The following is a 15,169-nucleotide window of genomic DNA, read 5'->3' on the forward strand; positions in this document are numbered from 1 at the left end:
TTGTTGATCATTGTAGCCTATCACAGACATGATGAGCGCGTCAACACAATGGCCAATCAGAGACGTATATGTTGAGTGCATCAACAAAACGGCCAATCAGAAGTGTTTAAGAATCCTAGAGGGGATTAAAAATGCTAGAGGGAAATGCTGGTCACATTTTGAAAATTTCAGTACCGACTTGGTGCCGAAGTCGGTAATTTTGACAACTCTAGACAAGAACATTACACGCATTCAACAACAATACTTACATTTTTAATTTATAGTCTAATAAAACAATAGTTCTCAAACTGTCATTTACAAACATATTCAGATATTTAAAAATAGTAAAAATCAGTCATCAACAGAGAGTTCATAAAGAGGTTTACTAATGGCGCTTTTCCATTACCAGTACCAGCTCGACTCGACTCAGCTCGCTTTTCTCTCCGTTTCCCATTGCAGATAGTACCTCCACAATAGTACCTGGTTGTCATAGCGACGCGACACACACCCACAACCCACACACACACGACAATGTAGGAAATCGAGTGTATGCTGTTTTACATAATATTAGTAATGGGTATATCACGCAATCTCTGGCCAAACTATTTAAAAATGTCGGGGTTCAGGATACTCCGTCTGGCACGTGCAATGATGACGCAGTGAATAGTGACGATTCTCTCTGACCAATCAGCAGTCTGCCGTGTTTCACGTCACATTTTAGTATCGTCTCAGCTCGCTCAGAACCTCGCCGGAGGTGATACGAAAAAAAGTATCTGGAAGCAGGTACCGGTACAACTTTTACACAGTGGAAAATCAAACAAAAGCGAGTCGAGTCGAGGCAAGGCAAGCTGGTAGTGTGTAGTGGAAAAGCGCCATAAGCTTCAGTATTGAGTAACATCGCTCAGAACGAGTCGAGTAAAGCAGCTCAGCCCATTCATGTGCCACACCAGCAGGTCTCCTCTCCAATACACTTCCACCATCTGTCTTTGACTAGCAGCAACATGTTAGCTCACACTAAAATCCTTGATAGGACACAGCCTAGTAAATCCATTGGTTAAAATTGCATTTCAACGTTATCTTGTTGCATCTGTAGTGGTACATGTACACTGACTACAAAACTCAGCTCAGTGCCGCTCAAAAAGCTCTGGGGTGTGTCTGAAGTGAGTGTGTTTAATTGTATTGTTCAGGACACGGCCAATATAATCATCATATACAGCCTACATCGAATTACAGTAGGAAAGATTCAAGCTTTGCCCAAAATAAAAATACGGTATCAAATAAATCAACTTTTTAAACCCAACCTATTCTATTCTCAATGACAGCATCCACACAGCAATATTTAGCAAATATGGAACAACTGCAATGTGTTCAATATGTAAACAATATAATAAAGCACTAATTCCTGCAGAAACTCCTGGAAAACCTGCACATTTTGAAATGCTCATGACAACCATCACTACCTGCACCTCACAATGATTGGCTGCCGCCTGACGTTTTTAGCTTAGCATTTGCATAAAGTTGAGCATTTATGACCCTTTCGATGCTTTCAACATAGTCTCCGATCTGCTTTCAATCCCACAATCCACAGCGTGAGTGTGTTGCTTGGCTCACATTGGACTTAAATGAAAATGCCACTCCATGCCAGTGTAAATATGCCATGTGTTCATCAACATCAAACCACAAATGTGTGTTCAATCACAAAACTTTCCCTGAGAAATTTATTTACAGTATAAAAGAACTCAAGATGAGATTTTTAACACAAGTACAGTCATTTGCGGTCTTTGTATCCTTATGGTGGAATTTAAACAATACAGAAGCTCAAACGAGTGTGAAATATTACCAAAGGCCAAATTACCAATTACCATTACCAAAAATTTAACAAAGACTTGCAGGTTTAATGAAGCAAAGTCTACATCTTCTCAAGTACAGCCAGAACCTCCTTAAGTACCCCTGGGATACATGTAGCCTTGGCTGGGAATCACCAATTATATCAGAAACCATTATGTGCATGAATGCAAGCTGAACAACTACCGTCACCATACATAGTGAGCCCACTTCTAAATCTGCTCGTGAACTCTGTACATTGTCTTGTTTTAGTCCTTGAGTTTAAAATGCCTGTTTCTGCAAGAGTAAACTTTTTGGGTTTCAGATGTCTTACTAATTATACACTAGCTACTCAAAACCATGAGGGAATTATAACGTACGCACACAAAGTCCAAACAGAACCTGATTTCGAACTGTGAGCTCTTAGTGGGGTGAAACTCTAGTTGGTAGGTAGGCGTGAAGCGGAAAAGGACCATCCAACATCATTTGACGCTCAATAACTTCACAGACAGACAACCAGGAGAGAAATTATTTGCGGACTGTTTGGGCCAACACTGAATAGGTGTCTAGACGTGTAAATGTAGTTAATCATGTGTTCATGTTTACATTTGTCTGTAATCGGTAAGAAAGGAAGCAAAGATCCTGAACAAGCTGTTTCATTGGCAATAAATGGTCTTTTTGCACTCAAGAGAAAGTCTGAAACTATCATTATACCGGCATTAAATAACTATACATACAAGCATCAGATTTTACCTGTTGACAAGTTGGTCGAAAAGTAAACTCTGATTGAGGTGTTCGAATTGGGACTTCCTGATGCGACGGCTTCTCTTGAGCTCAACATGACCGTTCATTCGACCATGGTCCCCCTCTGATGTAGAATCACCCCTCAGGCTCATTCGACCTATGGGGGTTACAAAAAAGCGGGTTACTAAAGTCATCCCCTGATGAACATTAAACGTACCCTCATGTGTTTCATGATCAGACATCATTAACATCAAACCTGATCTAAATGCGGTCAATTTGTTTTGAGTGTTACAGATCGACAGAGTACCAAATTAAGTTATCTTTCAGGACTTATTGAGCTTGAATGGTCAAAAACACACGACATTAAGTCAAAATCTCATCTTGGGAAGGTATCCACAATAAACACAGTCAGTTATGTCTTAAGTGAACGAACAGCTGGGAAAGAGATCGAATCGTGTGTTCCCCCACTATTAGGTGACTCTTCCTTGTAAGCTTTCAATAAAGAATGATTCAGTAAATTAAAATGAACACACTAATATACACTTACTGTGTCCATTCTGCAAGGCACCAGTGGACAACCTGGAAGACAAGGTGAAAATGCATCTGAACATAGCTCTTAACAAATAGTATAAAAAGACAGAAAAGTCCTTTTTTTAGTGCATACATTTTTTTCTTTGAGTAAAAGCAATTCTTGTCTAAATACATTTTGTCAAAACATATTGAAAATTGTGTTTAAATTTGCTGCATGTCATGTTGCTCATTTGCCATGTAGACAGTGTAAAAGCCAATATACACTAAAAGCGAGCAACACAAAACTAAAATGCTGCAACACTGGTTATAATGGGATGAGATCATCAAAATACCACAAGAAATAAGTATTAATCATGCGACTCTACATCGACTGTCCGACCTCACCTAGTACAGTGTTTGGACATGGTCCATGAGCCTCTCTGGCCTTTACTCTGGGGACTTGGAGAAGTATCAGTAGAACTTGGTGGCGTCTGTCTGCGTGTCCGCTTGGGAGGTGGGGACAAACGTGGGCTACTGCTGTTAACATCACTGCTGGGCTCTTTCTATAACAGGCAGAGGTGTGTAGGATATTAAAAAGCTTGCACGAGCATGCAGAATACACAGAGAGAATTATGATGATGGCAAGTCCACACTCAAATATGATCTGCACTAGGGACACTTGACGCAATATCACAGCTGTGGCCACGAGTCGCCTGAAAGAACATTCGGATTCACGTGACATAGACTTCATCATCCTCTATTGACCCGGTGAGCGAAGGACTCATGTCATCTCCCAAATTCTTCATCCTCTCCTCCCAGATCTCATTCAAACCTGTCTGTTGACTAAATAAGCCTATGATTCATACATAGCCAGCGTTTACACCACCCAATAACATGCAAGATAAGAAAATAAAGAGTTTGAGGTTCATCCAGCCAAAATTATGAAATCGTGCTATTTCATACTTTATAACCAAATCATTTCCATGAACTTTACAGTCATTTGCTAAATACGGGATAAGAATTTTTTTAAAGCATTTAAATTCAGAACAAATCACTAATGAATCATTATGAACGATTTGTGAATCGGTTTGATGATTCATTCAAAAGAACTCACTCAGCCATAAATAATACATCACTATAGCTTGCGAACAAGTTTTGCTCAAATTTTCTTTACTGAATATATTTTTTAGATACATCTATTTCACTACATAATTTATATGACTTAAATAATATCATACTAATATAAGTATTAATTTCTATGATTTTCCAAAACCTGGAAATCACTATTTTAAAATTTCCTGATATTTCCATTTTTTAATTACCATAGGTAATTATTTATCATTTTTATATAATTTAGTGTTAAAGAATGTTAAAGAATGTTTAAACATTTAATAGAAATTATATACTATGCTATTTTTGGAACTTGCATAACTAGAACTGTCATGAAATGGATGGAAATCAAATCACGTTTTTAAAATTATTGCTTCCAAAATTTCATTGACTGGGAACCCTACATTAAATCAATCTGTAACAGAAAGGTTTGCAAAGTAAAATTCAATAAGTGACATAACGCACTCAAAAATTATAACAACAATTGGATATTGAGCGAAGACGAAATTCATTGCCAGAGGACAAGCCACTTATGCCAGAAACTTGTGGCAGAGTATCTAATACTTATTATTCAAAAAACTTCAAGCATTCTTGACAACTAGCACACAACTTGATAATTAAACTGGACACCCTTGCAAAAAGTATTGTGGTCGTACTGATGACATCAGACGGTAACAGCAGCATGGGACTTCACTACTCTAACATAATAGAGTACAGTACCGTGACAGTACCATGGTGCATGTCCAAAAAACATTGTAGTTCCATAATATCACGATAACTACGATATGAATGCGGGATTATCGTTTCAAACAGCCTTCCTAATGTGCACATCCACAAAAACAACCTAAGCCAAGAGCCGATAACACACAGAATCAGAAGTTTCACCTAAATACTCTCAAGTTCAAAGTTTACTTTACAAAAAAAATCACGAACAATGTCTGTTTTGAGCCACAAGGGGTCTGTCTCAGCTGAGCTTTTCCCTTCCCCCAACACTAGCTTGTTTTATTGTTGAAGACACACGGACGAGACGTTTTTTATCAACAAAAGGTGACAACCGCGCATTTGTTTTGATTGTTAATCGGTGCGTGACAGCATGGCGCGCGCCGGTGCCTCTCGAGCGCAACAAACACACAGCAACAAAATAACGCTCGACTCTTGTCAGCGAGTCGATTCGATTGAACTGTTGTTTTCGATGATCCGATTCACTTAATTAATGACTAAAAACGCTGCAATTTCTTTTAGTGGTGAAATGATTTCAAACTACTTTTTTCAATACGTTTGTAATAAAACTATATTCTTATTTTGCGTTTCATCTCGGTGCTGCTACTCCCAATTCTTTTTTATGACACATATCAGGTGTATACAGGCATTTCCCTACCTTCTCGAAAAAAAATATATACGGTCAAATATTAAGTAATACATCGTTGTCAGTTTTACTGCCAACATTCTTACACAGTACAGTACCATGCAAACACAGCGAGTCGGTTCGCTCGGTTCATTCAAAAGAACCGGTTCAATAGAATGATTCATTCGCGAATCGGACACCAATATAACAAAGACAACTTAGGGGCACTGAGTGCATTAAACCAGCCAGCCGGCTTTATTAAAGTCCAGCTAGTATGTGTGACAAAACACATAAAACTAAGCGACACGCCACGATTAAGCGCTGTCGTGTCATTAAACTGCTATTTCTGCATCGCCAAGTGTCACTCAAGGCGCAATTTGGGAACAAAAGATGTGGACATCCATTTATCCAGCCATTTATCTATACAGCCATCCATCCATCCATCCATCTCCAAGAGGCCAGAGTGAGCAGCTCGCTAACCGGCTGGCGGAGAGAATAGGCTGCCGGTGTCTCTCTCTTCCTTACACGGCTGTTGTGCTCGTCCAAGTTTGGGGTGTTCCTCTGAGACGACCTCGTCCGGCCCGAGATGAAGGGACTGGCGGGCTTGTGCTCCGAGCTCTTCCTGGTGTTCACCATGATTGCTGTCTGTCCCCGCTGATAGACAGTTCCTATCCTGTAGCTCTTGTCAGTTGCTTTCGTTCTGACTGTGTCTCTCAGCTAGCAGAGTGCCGAGGCGCCATTTCTCTTTCTCTCTCTCTCCCTCTGCTGTCAGCCAGCCGAAACTCTCCGGCGAGCCACTTCCGCTTCAGAGAGAAGCGTGAGTGCGCGCGCTTGTATGAAGTTGGCGCCAGAGTAATTTTGAAAAATATATTTGTATACAATACATAAGGGTGAGAAAATTAGAAATAAATACGTTGTTTTTCTATTGGTTATATTTACTCGGGCGGTTCTGGCAGTAGGGTAATGTTTTAATACATTTCTTTACAATAAATAATATTACAATAAATTATTCAATTTATTATATTTATTTGGTGCTGGAAATTGTAAAAGTTACATTTGTGTTAACTGTCTGTCTAGTCTTTTTCTTGAGTAACAAAACAGCGGTCCACATATCATTTTTGAACATGCAACCATGGTAGTACTATGGTATTTTAAGTACCCTGGACAGTACCGTACGTGGTGTGTATCAAAGCATCATTATTACCATTGAATATTTTCTCTGTGTCATGGTACTGCCACGGTACTTTTTGTTAAGGTGTTGTTGCCAAAAAAGGTATGATATTGTTAAATTACAATTAATTGTAATAATTATATGGTCTAACCTGAAAATATCAGGGAGATTGAATGTGTGACTTTCAGGAATGGAAAATAAATGATTATCTTAAAAGGTCATGGAAATTCAATATGATCTTTTCCTAGTCTATTTTTTTCTATTATAATTTTTTTCTATTTTTAAATACATTTTCCATCCCATACAGATACTCTAACATCTTTGTTCTTATCAAGTGCTGACAGACAGAAAGAAATTTGGAAAATGTAATTTGCACTTAGAAAACTCTATGGCTGCATCCAAAAGCTTAAAAATGCTGCCTTCGGAGGATGCATTTCTAGGCATCGAGCCATGTCCGAATCCAATGGTAGCCTAACTTCCTGTCCACTGAGATACATTCGTCTGATGGATTTTTGAAGGCAGCATAGATGTATCCTTCGCTGCCTTTGATATCCCACAATCCTGTGCTTTCCATTCTGTGACAGTTGAGCTAGAAAATAAAGATGGCGTCTGAAAGTTGCGGTTGGTGGTCAGTTTGTGTAAATTTACATTTTTTACCAACTTTTTCCACTTTTGATGTCATATCTAGCAAGAAATTACTATTGTACTAATAAAATATTTGCTTAGTTATCACTAAAGCTTTCTCTATTTTGCTCGAACTCACGAACTCATCTTCAATCTGCAGTGGTCAGGTGGTACAGCGGCCACGTGGTACAAGTCATAGTTCTCATAAAATTATGAGTTTACACATTGTAATTACAAGTTCTACAAGCATGAGAAGACTTTTTACAGTTCAGAAGTGTTACGGTAATTACGATTTGGTGTGAACTCACATTGAATCTGCAGTGGTCAGGTGGTACAGCGTCAAGTTGTAATTACGAGTTCTAAGAGTGTGTGAAGGCGTTTTACAAGTTGGAATCTCGTAATTACTACATGGAGTGAACACACCTTGATTATCTTTGCCCAAAGCACTTGTTATTAAAGGGTTAGTTTACCCAAAAATGACAATTATTTTATTAATTCCTCACCTCGTGTCATTCCAATCCTGTAAGACATTCGTTTAACTTCGGAACACAAATGAAGATCTTTTTAATGAAATCTGTTCATCATATAAAGCGATCGAGTCTCTTCAGAAAATGTAAAAGTGTAGTTGCGTAGCTCTCAATGGAGGGACAGGAAGCTCTCAAGTTTCATCAAAAAGATCTTCATTTGCGTTCCGAAGATGATCGAAAGTCTTACGGGTTTGGAACAACATGAGGGTGAGTAATTAATGACGGAATTTTCATATTTGGTTGAACTATCCCTTTAACACTGTTAATCAATCAATCAATTAGACTTCAGAACAGACTCTGGGTCCAAATAAAAAACAAGACAATAGGCTACATTAAATATTAATACATATAAAAATATATATTAAAAAAATCACTGTGTTACAGATACAACGGTACCAGTGTCTCCACAACTTGGACAGGTAGCCTATGAATTTGTGACTCTTATATACACGATAAGCCTCAATATTTTCATTTTCAGAATGCAACTGCAACTTTAACAATAATGATTATTGTCAGAAAGGTTTCCTGGACCCTCTTCTGTCTTCCATTGGTCGAGCAAACTCATAGCCCAAATTCACACCTCTTCAAACTTTTCTGATTGGCTAGCATTTGCTAACATTCTTGGCTGTTTACAAACTAAAGCCTTTAGCTATCAGTATGATTTCTCAGGTAGTGGGGTCAGATTATGTGGGGTATTAAAAATCGCTTCTAGCAGCTTTGCTGAGGGTATTTTATTTCTGTGCTGCTGACTGCATCCACCATCTGTCACTGTCTACACCCAAAACAACACACATGCCACCAGTATTCAGCTACGTTCAATGAACCATCTCATTATATTCATATCATTTTGGCCTTGCTATGTCATAGTGACGTGTGCACAAACGTGAAGTCTGGAGACGTCACAGGAATGGTGGACTGCTGTCGCGTAAGGAGCGGCATGTGAGAAACTTACAAGCCGAAGAGACAGTTTTACGACACCATTGAAGCCTTACACTGGTAACCATCTACAGTTTATAATCGGAATTATTAGCCTGCGATTCAGAAATGATGTGTTATGGGTTATAGCGCTTGTTTTCCGTCATAACGGATCGCAGTGCGCTTGCGTGATCGCTACACTATCCTTACGTAATTTTGGCGCACTGTTTTCATTTATTATGCTGCCTTCGACCTGTTTGTTACGGTGAATATGAATACGAAGCTCAAAGCATGCACGTGGGTGCCTTTACCAGAGATTGGCCTTAAAACATTTGATTAAATAAACTGAAGGTATTAGTAAACACATAACGTAGGCTACGTCATGTAGTTTATTGTCAGTGTATCATGACGTCAGTATTAAGCAGCTGATCGCATGTCAAATGTGTATCAGTATAATATTGATAAATTGTCTTTGTACCCTTTAAATGCTTCAGATGTTTTTTATGGCACATGTCCAAAAATCCATAGTAGCCTACGCTTTGCAAGTGCGTATTTTTGGATAACTAGGTAATGCCACATTTTTTGGACGTGCAATGTGGTATTCATTGAAGTACAGTGAAAATGTCATTATAATATATGCATTTAATAATCTTTCAGTACACTAGTATATGCCAAAGTGCCCTAATACCATTACTAAGGTAATTGTAAGGTTTTTTTTTTATATAATACTTATTTTTATGTAATAGACCTATATTTCTATTTATTAATTTTATAATATTAATTTTAAATTGAATTGTTATTTCATTCAATATCAAAGAACTGTACAGTAATTACAATTGATATCAGTATAATAGTGGTCATTTCTGGTCAGTTGAAAATCATTTTGCCCATATTTACTGGTCTGGTATGAAAGCAGATCGATATTTTGAGAATTTCAGGTCTCACTGCACCTGTCAATCTCAGATAGAAATGCCCCATGAATTATTCAGGAAGCACTGATGCAGTGGTTAGATTGACTTGCACCATCCCTTATAACTTATATATGCCCGCATATGTTTGTGTTGCAAGATGGACAACAGAAGACGTCATGATGAAAGATATTGATTCAAGAGAAAGGGTTCAAGATGACACATGGTAAGTCCGCTATACGCCGCTCTGTCTATTATCCGACTTGAAACATCATGCCAGCATCATTTCACCATTACTGAATGTTCATCATAATTGAACGCTTTGTTTCCTTCATGAGCTCTTAGGTGTAAAGGGGCACAAAATGATGAAGAGGAGGAGGATGATGATGAGGAGGCGAGCCCTCTTAGATCGAGTTTCTCCGTCGAGGACCTGCTCGATGAGGTGGAGAAGATCAGCAGTGTCGCCAGTAGTGGCAAAAAGGTCAGACAGTTCATATGAGACGTCTTGTGTGCCATCGCATTCAGAACATCCAGGTGGTTACCTAAAATCAAAATGTTGTTGAAAAAAATAGTACATCAAGTTAATGTCAGGTAGGGGTGGGCAATATGACTAAAGTCCTATTTCACGATGTGATACATTTTATTTCACGATAACGATATATATCACAAAATAGTTATTTTATCTAATTTCTGTTATTAAAAATAAGAAAAAAGAAGCAAATTCCAAACAATTGGACTAATACAATATAGCAAAAATATGAATTAAACAAATCACAGTTTTCAGGTAAAATAGGTGTATTTAGCATGTAGTTAGAATTAGTACGTAAATGTAATCAAATGTAAAAATAAGATATTGCACAGGGCTCCAGACTGCGACCAATTGGTCGCATTTTGCGACCAAAATTTGAGAGTGTGCGACTGAATTTTACATCCAGTCGCACATGTGCGACCAGTAAATTAGTCCCTTTTTTTTTCTTTCTTTTTTTACACGTTAAACGTGGAAGGGGCTTATCAATGAATCCGGAATGTGTGGCAGTGCAAGAAGAATAGGGAATGGCCACTGTAAGTGGCTAATGTGTGGAGGGGGAGGGCCCTAGAGATAATCGAGCGCGCGTTTAAACGTCTGTAGGAAGGAGACGGAGACAAATATCTGCTATGTGCGTCTGAGCCACGAGCAAGCGAACTATTGACTCGTTCTGCGGCTAGTGTGTCAGTTAAATTCACTTGCTGGCTTCTCAAATAAAACATTACAACAGCGATAATAATAAAAAAACGTGAATAAAACGATTACTCTTTGTGCATTGTTCAATGTGAGTGCCAAATGCTCGAACATGACCTGTCATTTACGCCGTCATCACCCGGGAGTTGATAGCGCACGAGCGCAGGCGAGACCTGAACTGCAGATGTTACCATCGGTGTTTAAACTAAACTCATTTATTTTGCCAATGCAAACATTCAAGAGCAAGACGCGAAAGAGAACTCGCGTCTAGATTTGTGTGCGCGCGTGTGTGTGTGTGTGCGCGCGCGCAGGTCTATGTGTATGCGTAGGTTACTCATCTCGGACAGCGCGCAAATATTATCTTTCAAGTTATCTTTCAAGTCTTGCTCTTGAATGGACAAATTCACACAAAAAGTATGTCAACATGTCCGTCTTGATTAATATCCTAGCAGACATAGTATCTGTTATGCCTTAAGTGAACATGTATGAAGAAAGACACTCACAGTATCGGTGTAGGCCTACTGAATCAGCTCTGAATTAAATAGCTTTTGTAACTTTAATAAGGATTCATCTTTAATTTATACAGTCAAATATGCAATGTTATTTTACATTTGATTATTTTATTCAATTTCTGTACCTGAAAACTAATGTTAGACCTACCTGAAAAGCATAGTTTATTTTATTAGTAGGCTAGGCTATCTTTGCTCTATTGTATTTATTTGTGCTTTTGCTTGTGGTTAGATTATTTCCTAATTTTTTTGACAGTAGTCTTTTTTTTCCCCTGAACATAACACCGAAATCATACCGAAACCGTGAACCTAAAACTGTGATACAAACTGAACTGTGAGCTATTTGAAATGTTGCAGCCCTAGTACAGTGTCACAGTCGGATGATGATTCAGAGTGAGAGGTTTTAGTGGCAAAAAAGGCCGAACCCACCATTTTCGGGCTGCGAGAATTCAGCTGGTTGAGGTAGTACTGTAAGGAGACGAATACCATGAACTGCGAATGTTGCAGTCGCTACCCCATAACTGCGGGGAACACGAAGTTTGCCAACAGTGCAGGCACTTCACAGTTTAAACACAATACTCTATTTAATAACAAAGCATAGAGTATGCGGTGTTAATAAATCAATTGCCGGTTGCTTTTAGAAGACAAGAGGCTGTAACGTTAAATCAGAGCGCAAAGGCATTGTAATTTCTGCATCTATTATCAAAGTATTTATTAGTAATACACTGGAAATTAGTAGAAATGTGAATATTTGGTTAGTATGTTGATTTACGGTGTGTGCTCCTAAATTTCCTGGTTGTGCTCCTAAAATTTTCAGTTAGGGGCCACTGTGCTCCTAGGGAAAAAAGTTAGTCTGGAGCCCTGTTGCATAGTCTTCACTGTATGCATTAAGTATAAATGTATTCTTATTAAAGCCAAAAACTAGTTATTGAGTCAAGAGCAGTAAGTTATTTTCTCTTGTTTGATTCACATTAAAGACACAGAGCAGCAGGTAGGTTTATTAGGCTGTTGTCACTTTAAGACCAAACGCACAGTTTATGTCAGCATAAACATGTCATTTCTGATCCACTAGCATCATCAAACAAAAAATGCACAAAATAATAATTTTGAAAAGTATTCTCATGACTGAACTTTACAGGTGGAGATTGTGGTGAGACTGTGGAAAAATGGCTTCACAGTAAACGACGAGGATTTGCGCAGTTACACCCTAGAAGAAAACCAAGAGTTCTTGGAGGCCATTAAAAGAGGGTGAGTATTGTTTTTGTCACTAGCTATCTTTCCATCCATCTATTTGTATGCAAATTTTCAGATATCACATTAAAAAAAACGCTGTATTGAAACGCCAAGATGCGTATAAATTCTAAAAATGCACATAAAAAACTTTATGTGCGCTCAATTGAGATGAATAATTTTTTATTTGATAATAAGACACGCGCATAAACTACGATGAAAACACATTTACCGAATTAATCCCTCAATGCACAGCAAACGCTCACCTGACTTTGGATGTGATTGTATAACTGGACTAACCAGCGGACTAATTTAATTGCACAGCATAAAAAAATGGCTTTAAAATACCCATTGTGTTATCATGTTTTGTGCTTTTTTTATCCCCATCAAATGATGACATGCTGACAGAATAAAATTGAAATATTTTTAATTGTATTGATTTAAAAATCCTCTATATAAAGTGAGCTGCCTCTGGAGCTAGAAGGAAGAGCCGAGGATGAAGAACTAGAAATCAACATGGAGGAAATGAAAGATGAGGTTTATGTCCCAATGAAAAAGACCTTCCACCCGTTTACAGGCCGAGGTTACAGACTGGGAAGGTAGTAGGTCCTCTTTTGCGTACAGTTTTTTAATTTATTTTAAGTCATAGTAGTGATGTTAGTAAACAACGCTATTAATTTAGCATAAAAATGACAGATTTGAGCAAGATTTTAGTTATTCCTACAAATATCCACTAGGTGTCCTCACAACACTTCCACTCTATGATGGTTTAACTGTAAATGTGTTGAGGATTATCTAGATGTTAGTGTTAGTTAGTTAACCCTCTAATCGCATATTAAATCACACGGCAGCACAATAATTACAGTGCATCTGTTAAAAGCCTATCTTTAGAAGTTGATGAAGTTGAAATGATTGTCCTCGGCAGTGTGGCGCCGCGAGTGGTGGCCAGGTCTCGGTCGATACACGAGGACTGTTCTGGTCCTCCTCTCCCGGCAGTGGAGCTGAATGAGGACCTTCCTGTGACCTCCCTCCAGATTTGGCTGGCAGACGGTCAACGGCTCGTGCAGAGGTTTAATCTGAGCCATCGGTGAGTATCATATGGTCGTAGAAGGTGAATTTCACGAAAACATACTTAGGTCATATCCCCCTAAAAGTGTGTCTCGAAATTAAGTACAGTTGATTGGTTATATATTTTTGCCTAGCATCAACTTTAAAACCCTATTATTTAACTAAACATAATTTAAATGACTGAATACAATTTATTGTTGTTTTTTATTATTATGAGTATTTCAAATTTTAAGTTTGATATGTATATATAATTTGATACTGGTATGGCGTTAAAGGATAAATAATACTGAATATGCATCCTTTACATAGTGTAATTTGCTTTCACTCAACACAGCTGAAGTTACTGGCTTTAAACATGATTATGTTTGAATGTTTATTGTCAAAATCCACCCCGGGCTTGTTGTGATGCTCTAAATTTTGAAATCCTACCCTTAAAAGCTCTTACATAATTCGCATTCATCATTTATGTAATACAATCATGCAAGGTAAAATGGAAGAATCGTAAGCTGCAACTCTGCGGCAGATCAAATCAGATTACGCTGGATTTAACGTATGCGTCACAACATGTAAGGATTTCATGCCTCCCGACTTGAACATGATTGCTAAGATGTGGCTGCAAAGCTCCCTGAGAAGATGCGTTCATGTTGGCTTTTATGTAATTGGTCCAGGATCAGTGATGTGCAGCATTTTGTGGAGCAGGCTCAGAGAACGGACGCCCAGTTCATCCTGACTACATCCCTGCCGTTCCGAGAGCTGACGGATGAGGGTCAGAGTTTGGAAGAAGCCAACTTAGCGAATGCCGTCATCATTCAGAGGCCTCTCAACACACAAGCTCCTTTCGGTCACTCCTGACTGTTCCTGCTTTCACCGGAGACTCTGATCTTTTGGTCCCACCCATGTCTGGGTAACATTTGATAAATCCATCTCCCTTAAAGCCGTAAAAAGCCAATGTTTTTGTCTGGTTATGAATACAGGGCTCCTTTGGACATCACTATGACTGTATAAATGGCCACTTAACTCAAATAGCTTTAAAGGAATAGTTCATAGTTCACTTGCAGCAAGCTAACAACCCACTGGACTAAAAGATTATCAGTAAACGATGACTTAAATGCAATGGCATGTGGGTGATTAATAAATGGTAAGTGATGACAACGTTTTCTTATTTAGGGGTATTATTCCTTTTACACTTATGCTTTCTTTTTAATTTTCCCATCATGCTCTTGCACAACTAGAAGTGTTGGCCTTTTCTGATGCAATGCAGTATTTACAAGCCAAGTGTTTAACCTTCACGATTCTACATGTTTACACATATATCAATGAAGAAGTCAGATCATGGAAGCTGCCATGATGCTTAATGGAGTTCTGTGCTGGGATGTCTTATAATGTACTGTTAAGTTATAAATGTCAAATGTTGATGCACTTTGCCTAACACAGAGGCTCTGTTATAAAGACCTCTGCTTGCAATAAACCTACTGATGATATGCTG

General features: G+C 38.4%; 2 protein-coding genes across 4 annotated transcripts in view; one reads left to right on the forward strand and one right to left on the reverse strand.

The window, feature by feature from the left end:
• The window catches only part of atad2b (ATPase family AAA domain containing 2B), an 80,242-nt gene extending 73,923 nt beyond the window's left edge, over positions 1 to 6,319 (reverse strand). The window contains exons 1-4 of one of the 2 annotated variants that reach the window (XM_079584639.1): positions 6,038 to 6,319; positions 3,463 to 3,620; positions 3,095 to 3,126; positions 2,557 to 2,704 (exon numbers count right to left, since the gene is read on the reverse strand). In XM_079584639.1, the coding sequence (XP_079440765.1) occupies positions 2,557 to 2,704; positions 3,095 to 3,126; positions 3,463 to 3,620; positions 6,038 to 6,148 (449 nt within the window). In that variant the 5' untranslated portion in view covers positions 6,149 to 6,319. Of the gene's footprint in view, positions 1 to 2,556; positions 2,705 to 3,094; positions 3,127 to 3,462; positions 3,621 to 5,992 lie in introns of both variants that reach the window. The other variant, XM_079584638.1, reaches the window with a different exon arrangement.
• A 2,180-nt stretch (positions 6,320 to 8,499) lies between these two features.
• On the forward strand, positions 8,500 to 15,169 carry ubxn2a (UBX domain protein 2A). Of its 2 annotated transcripts, none has more exons than XM_079584642.1 (7): positions 8,500 to 8,830; positions 9,818 to 9,883; positions 9,996 to 10,138; positions 12,524 to 12,633; positions 13,077 to 13,214; positions 13,541 to 13,702; positions 14,352 to 15,169. In XM_079584642.1, exons 2-7 carry the CDS (start codon positions 9,874 to 9,876, stop codon positions 14,533 to 14,535), a joined length of 747 nt encoding a protein of 248 aa, XP_079440768.1. In that variant the 5' UTR covers positions 8,500 to 8,830; positions 9,818 to 9,873; the 3' UTR covers positions 14,536 to 15,169. The 2 variants fall into 2 exon arrangements, with proteins under 2 accessions (XP_079440768.1, XP_079440767.1); XM_079584641.1 differs by having other exon boundaries at positions 10,003 to 10,138.

The sequence above is a fragment of the Phoxinus phoxinus genome (genome assembly GCF_949152265.1).
Source record: "Phoxinus phoxinus genome assembly, chromosome: 16".
Lineage (NCBI taxonomy): Eukaryota > Metazoa > Chordata > Actinopteri > Cypriniformes > Leuciscidae > Phoxinus > Phoxinus phoxinus.

Excerpts from the sequence above, each read along its gene's own strand:
- ubxn2a (XM_079584641.1), top strand. The coding sequence starts at position 9,837 with ATGATGAAAGATATTGATTCAAGAGAAAGGGTTCAAGATGACACATG. Across the intron at positions 12,634-13,076 it reads TTGGAGGCCATTAAAAGAGG|TGAGCTGCCTCTGGAGCTAG; the intron begins GTGAGTATTGTT and ends CTCTATATAAAG. Across the intron at positions 13,215-13,540 it reads CGAGGTTACAGACTGGGAAG|TGTGGCGCCGCGAGTGGTGG; the intron begins GTAGTAGGTCCT and ends TGTCCTCGGCAG.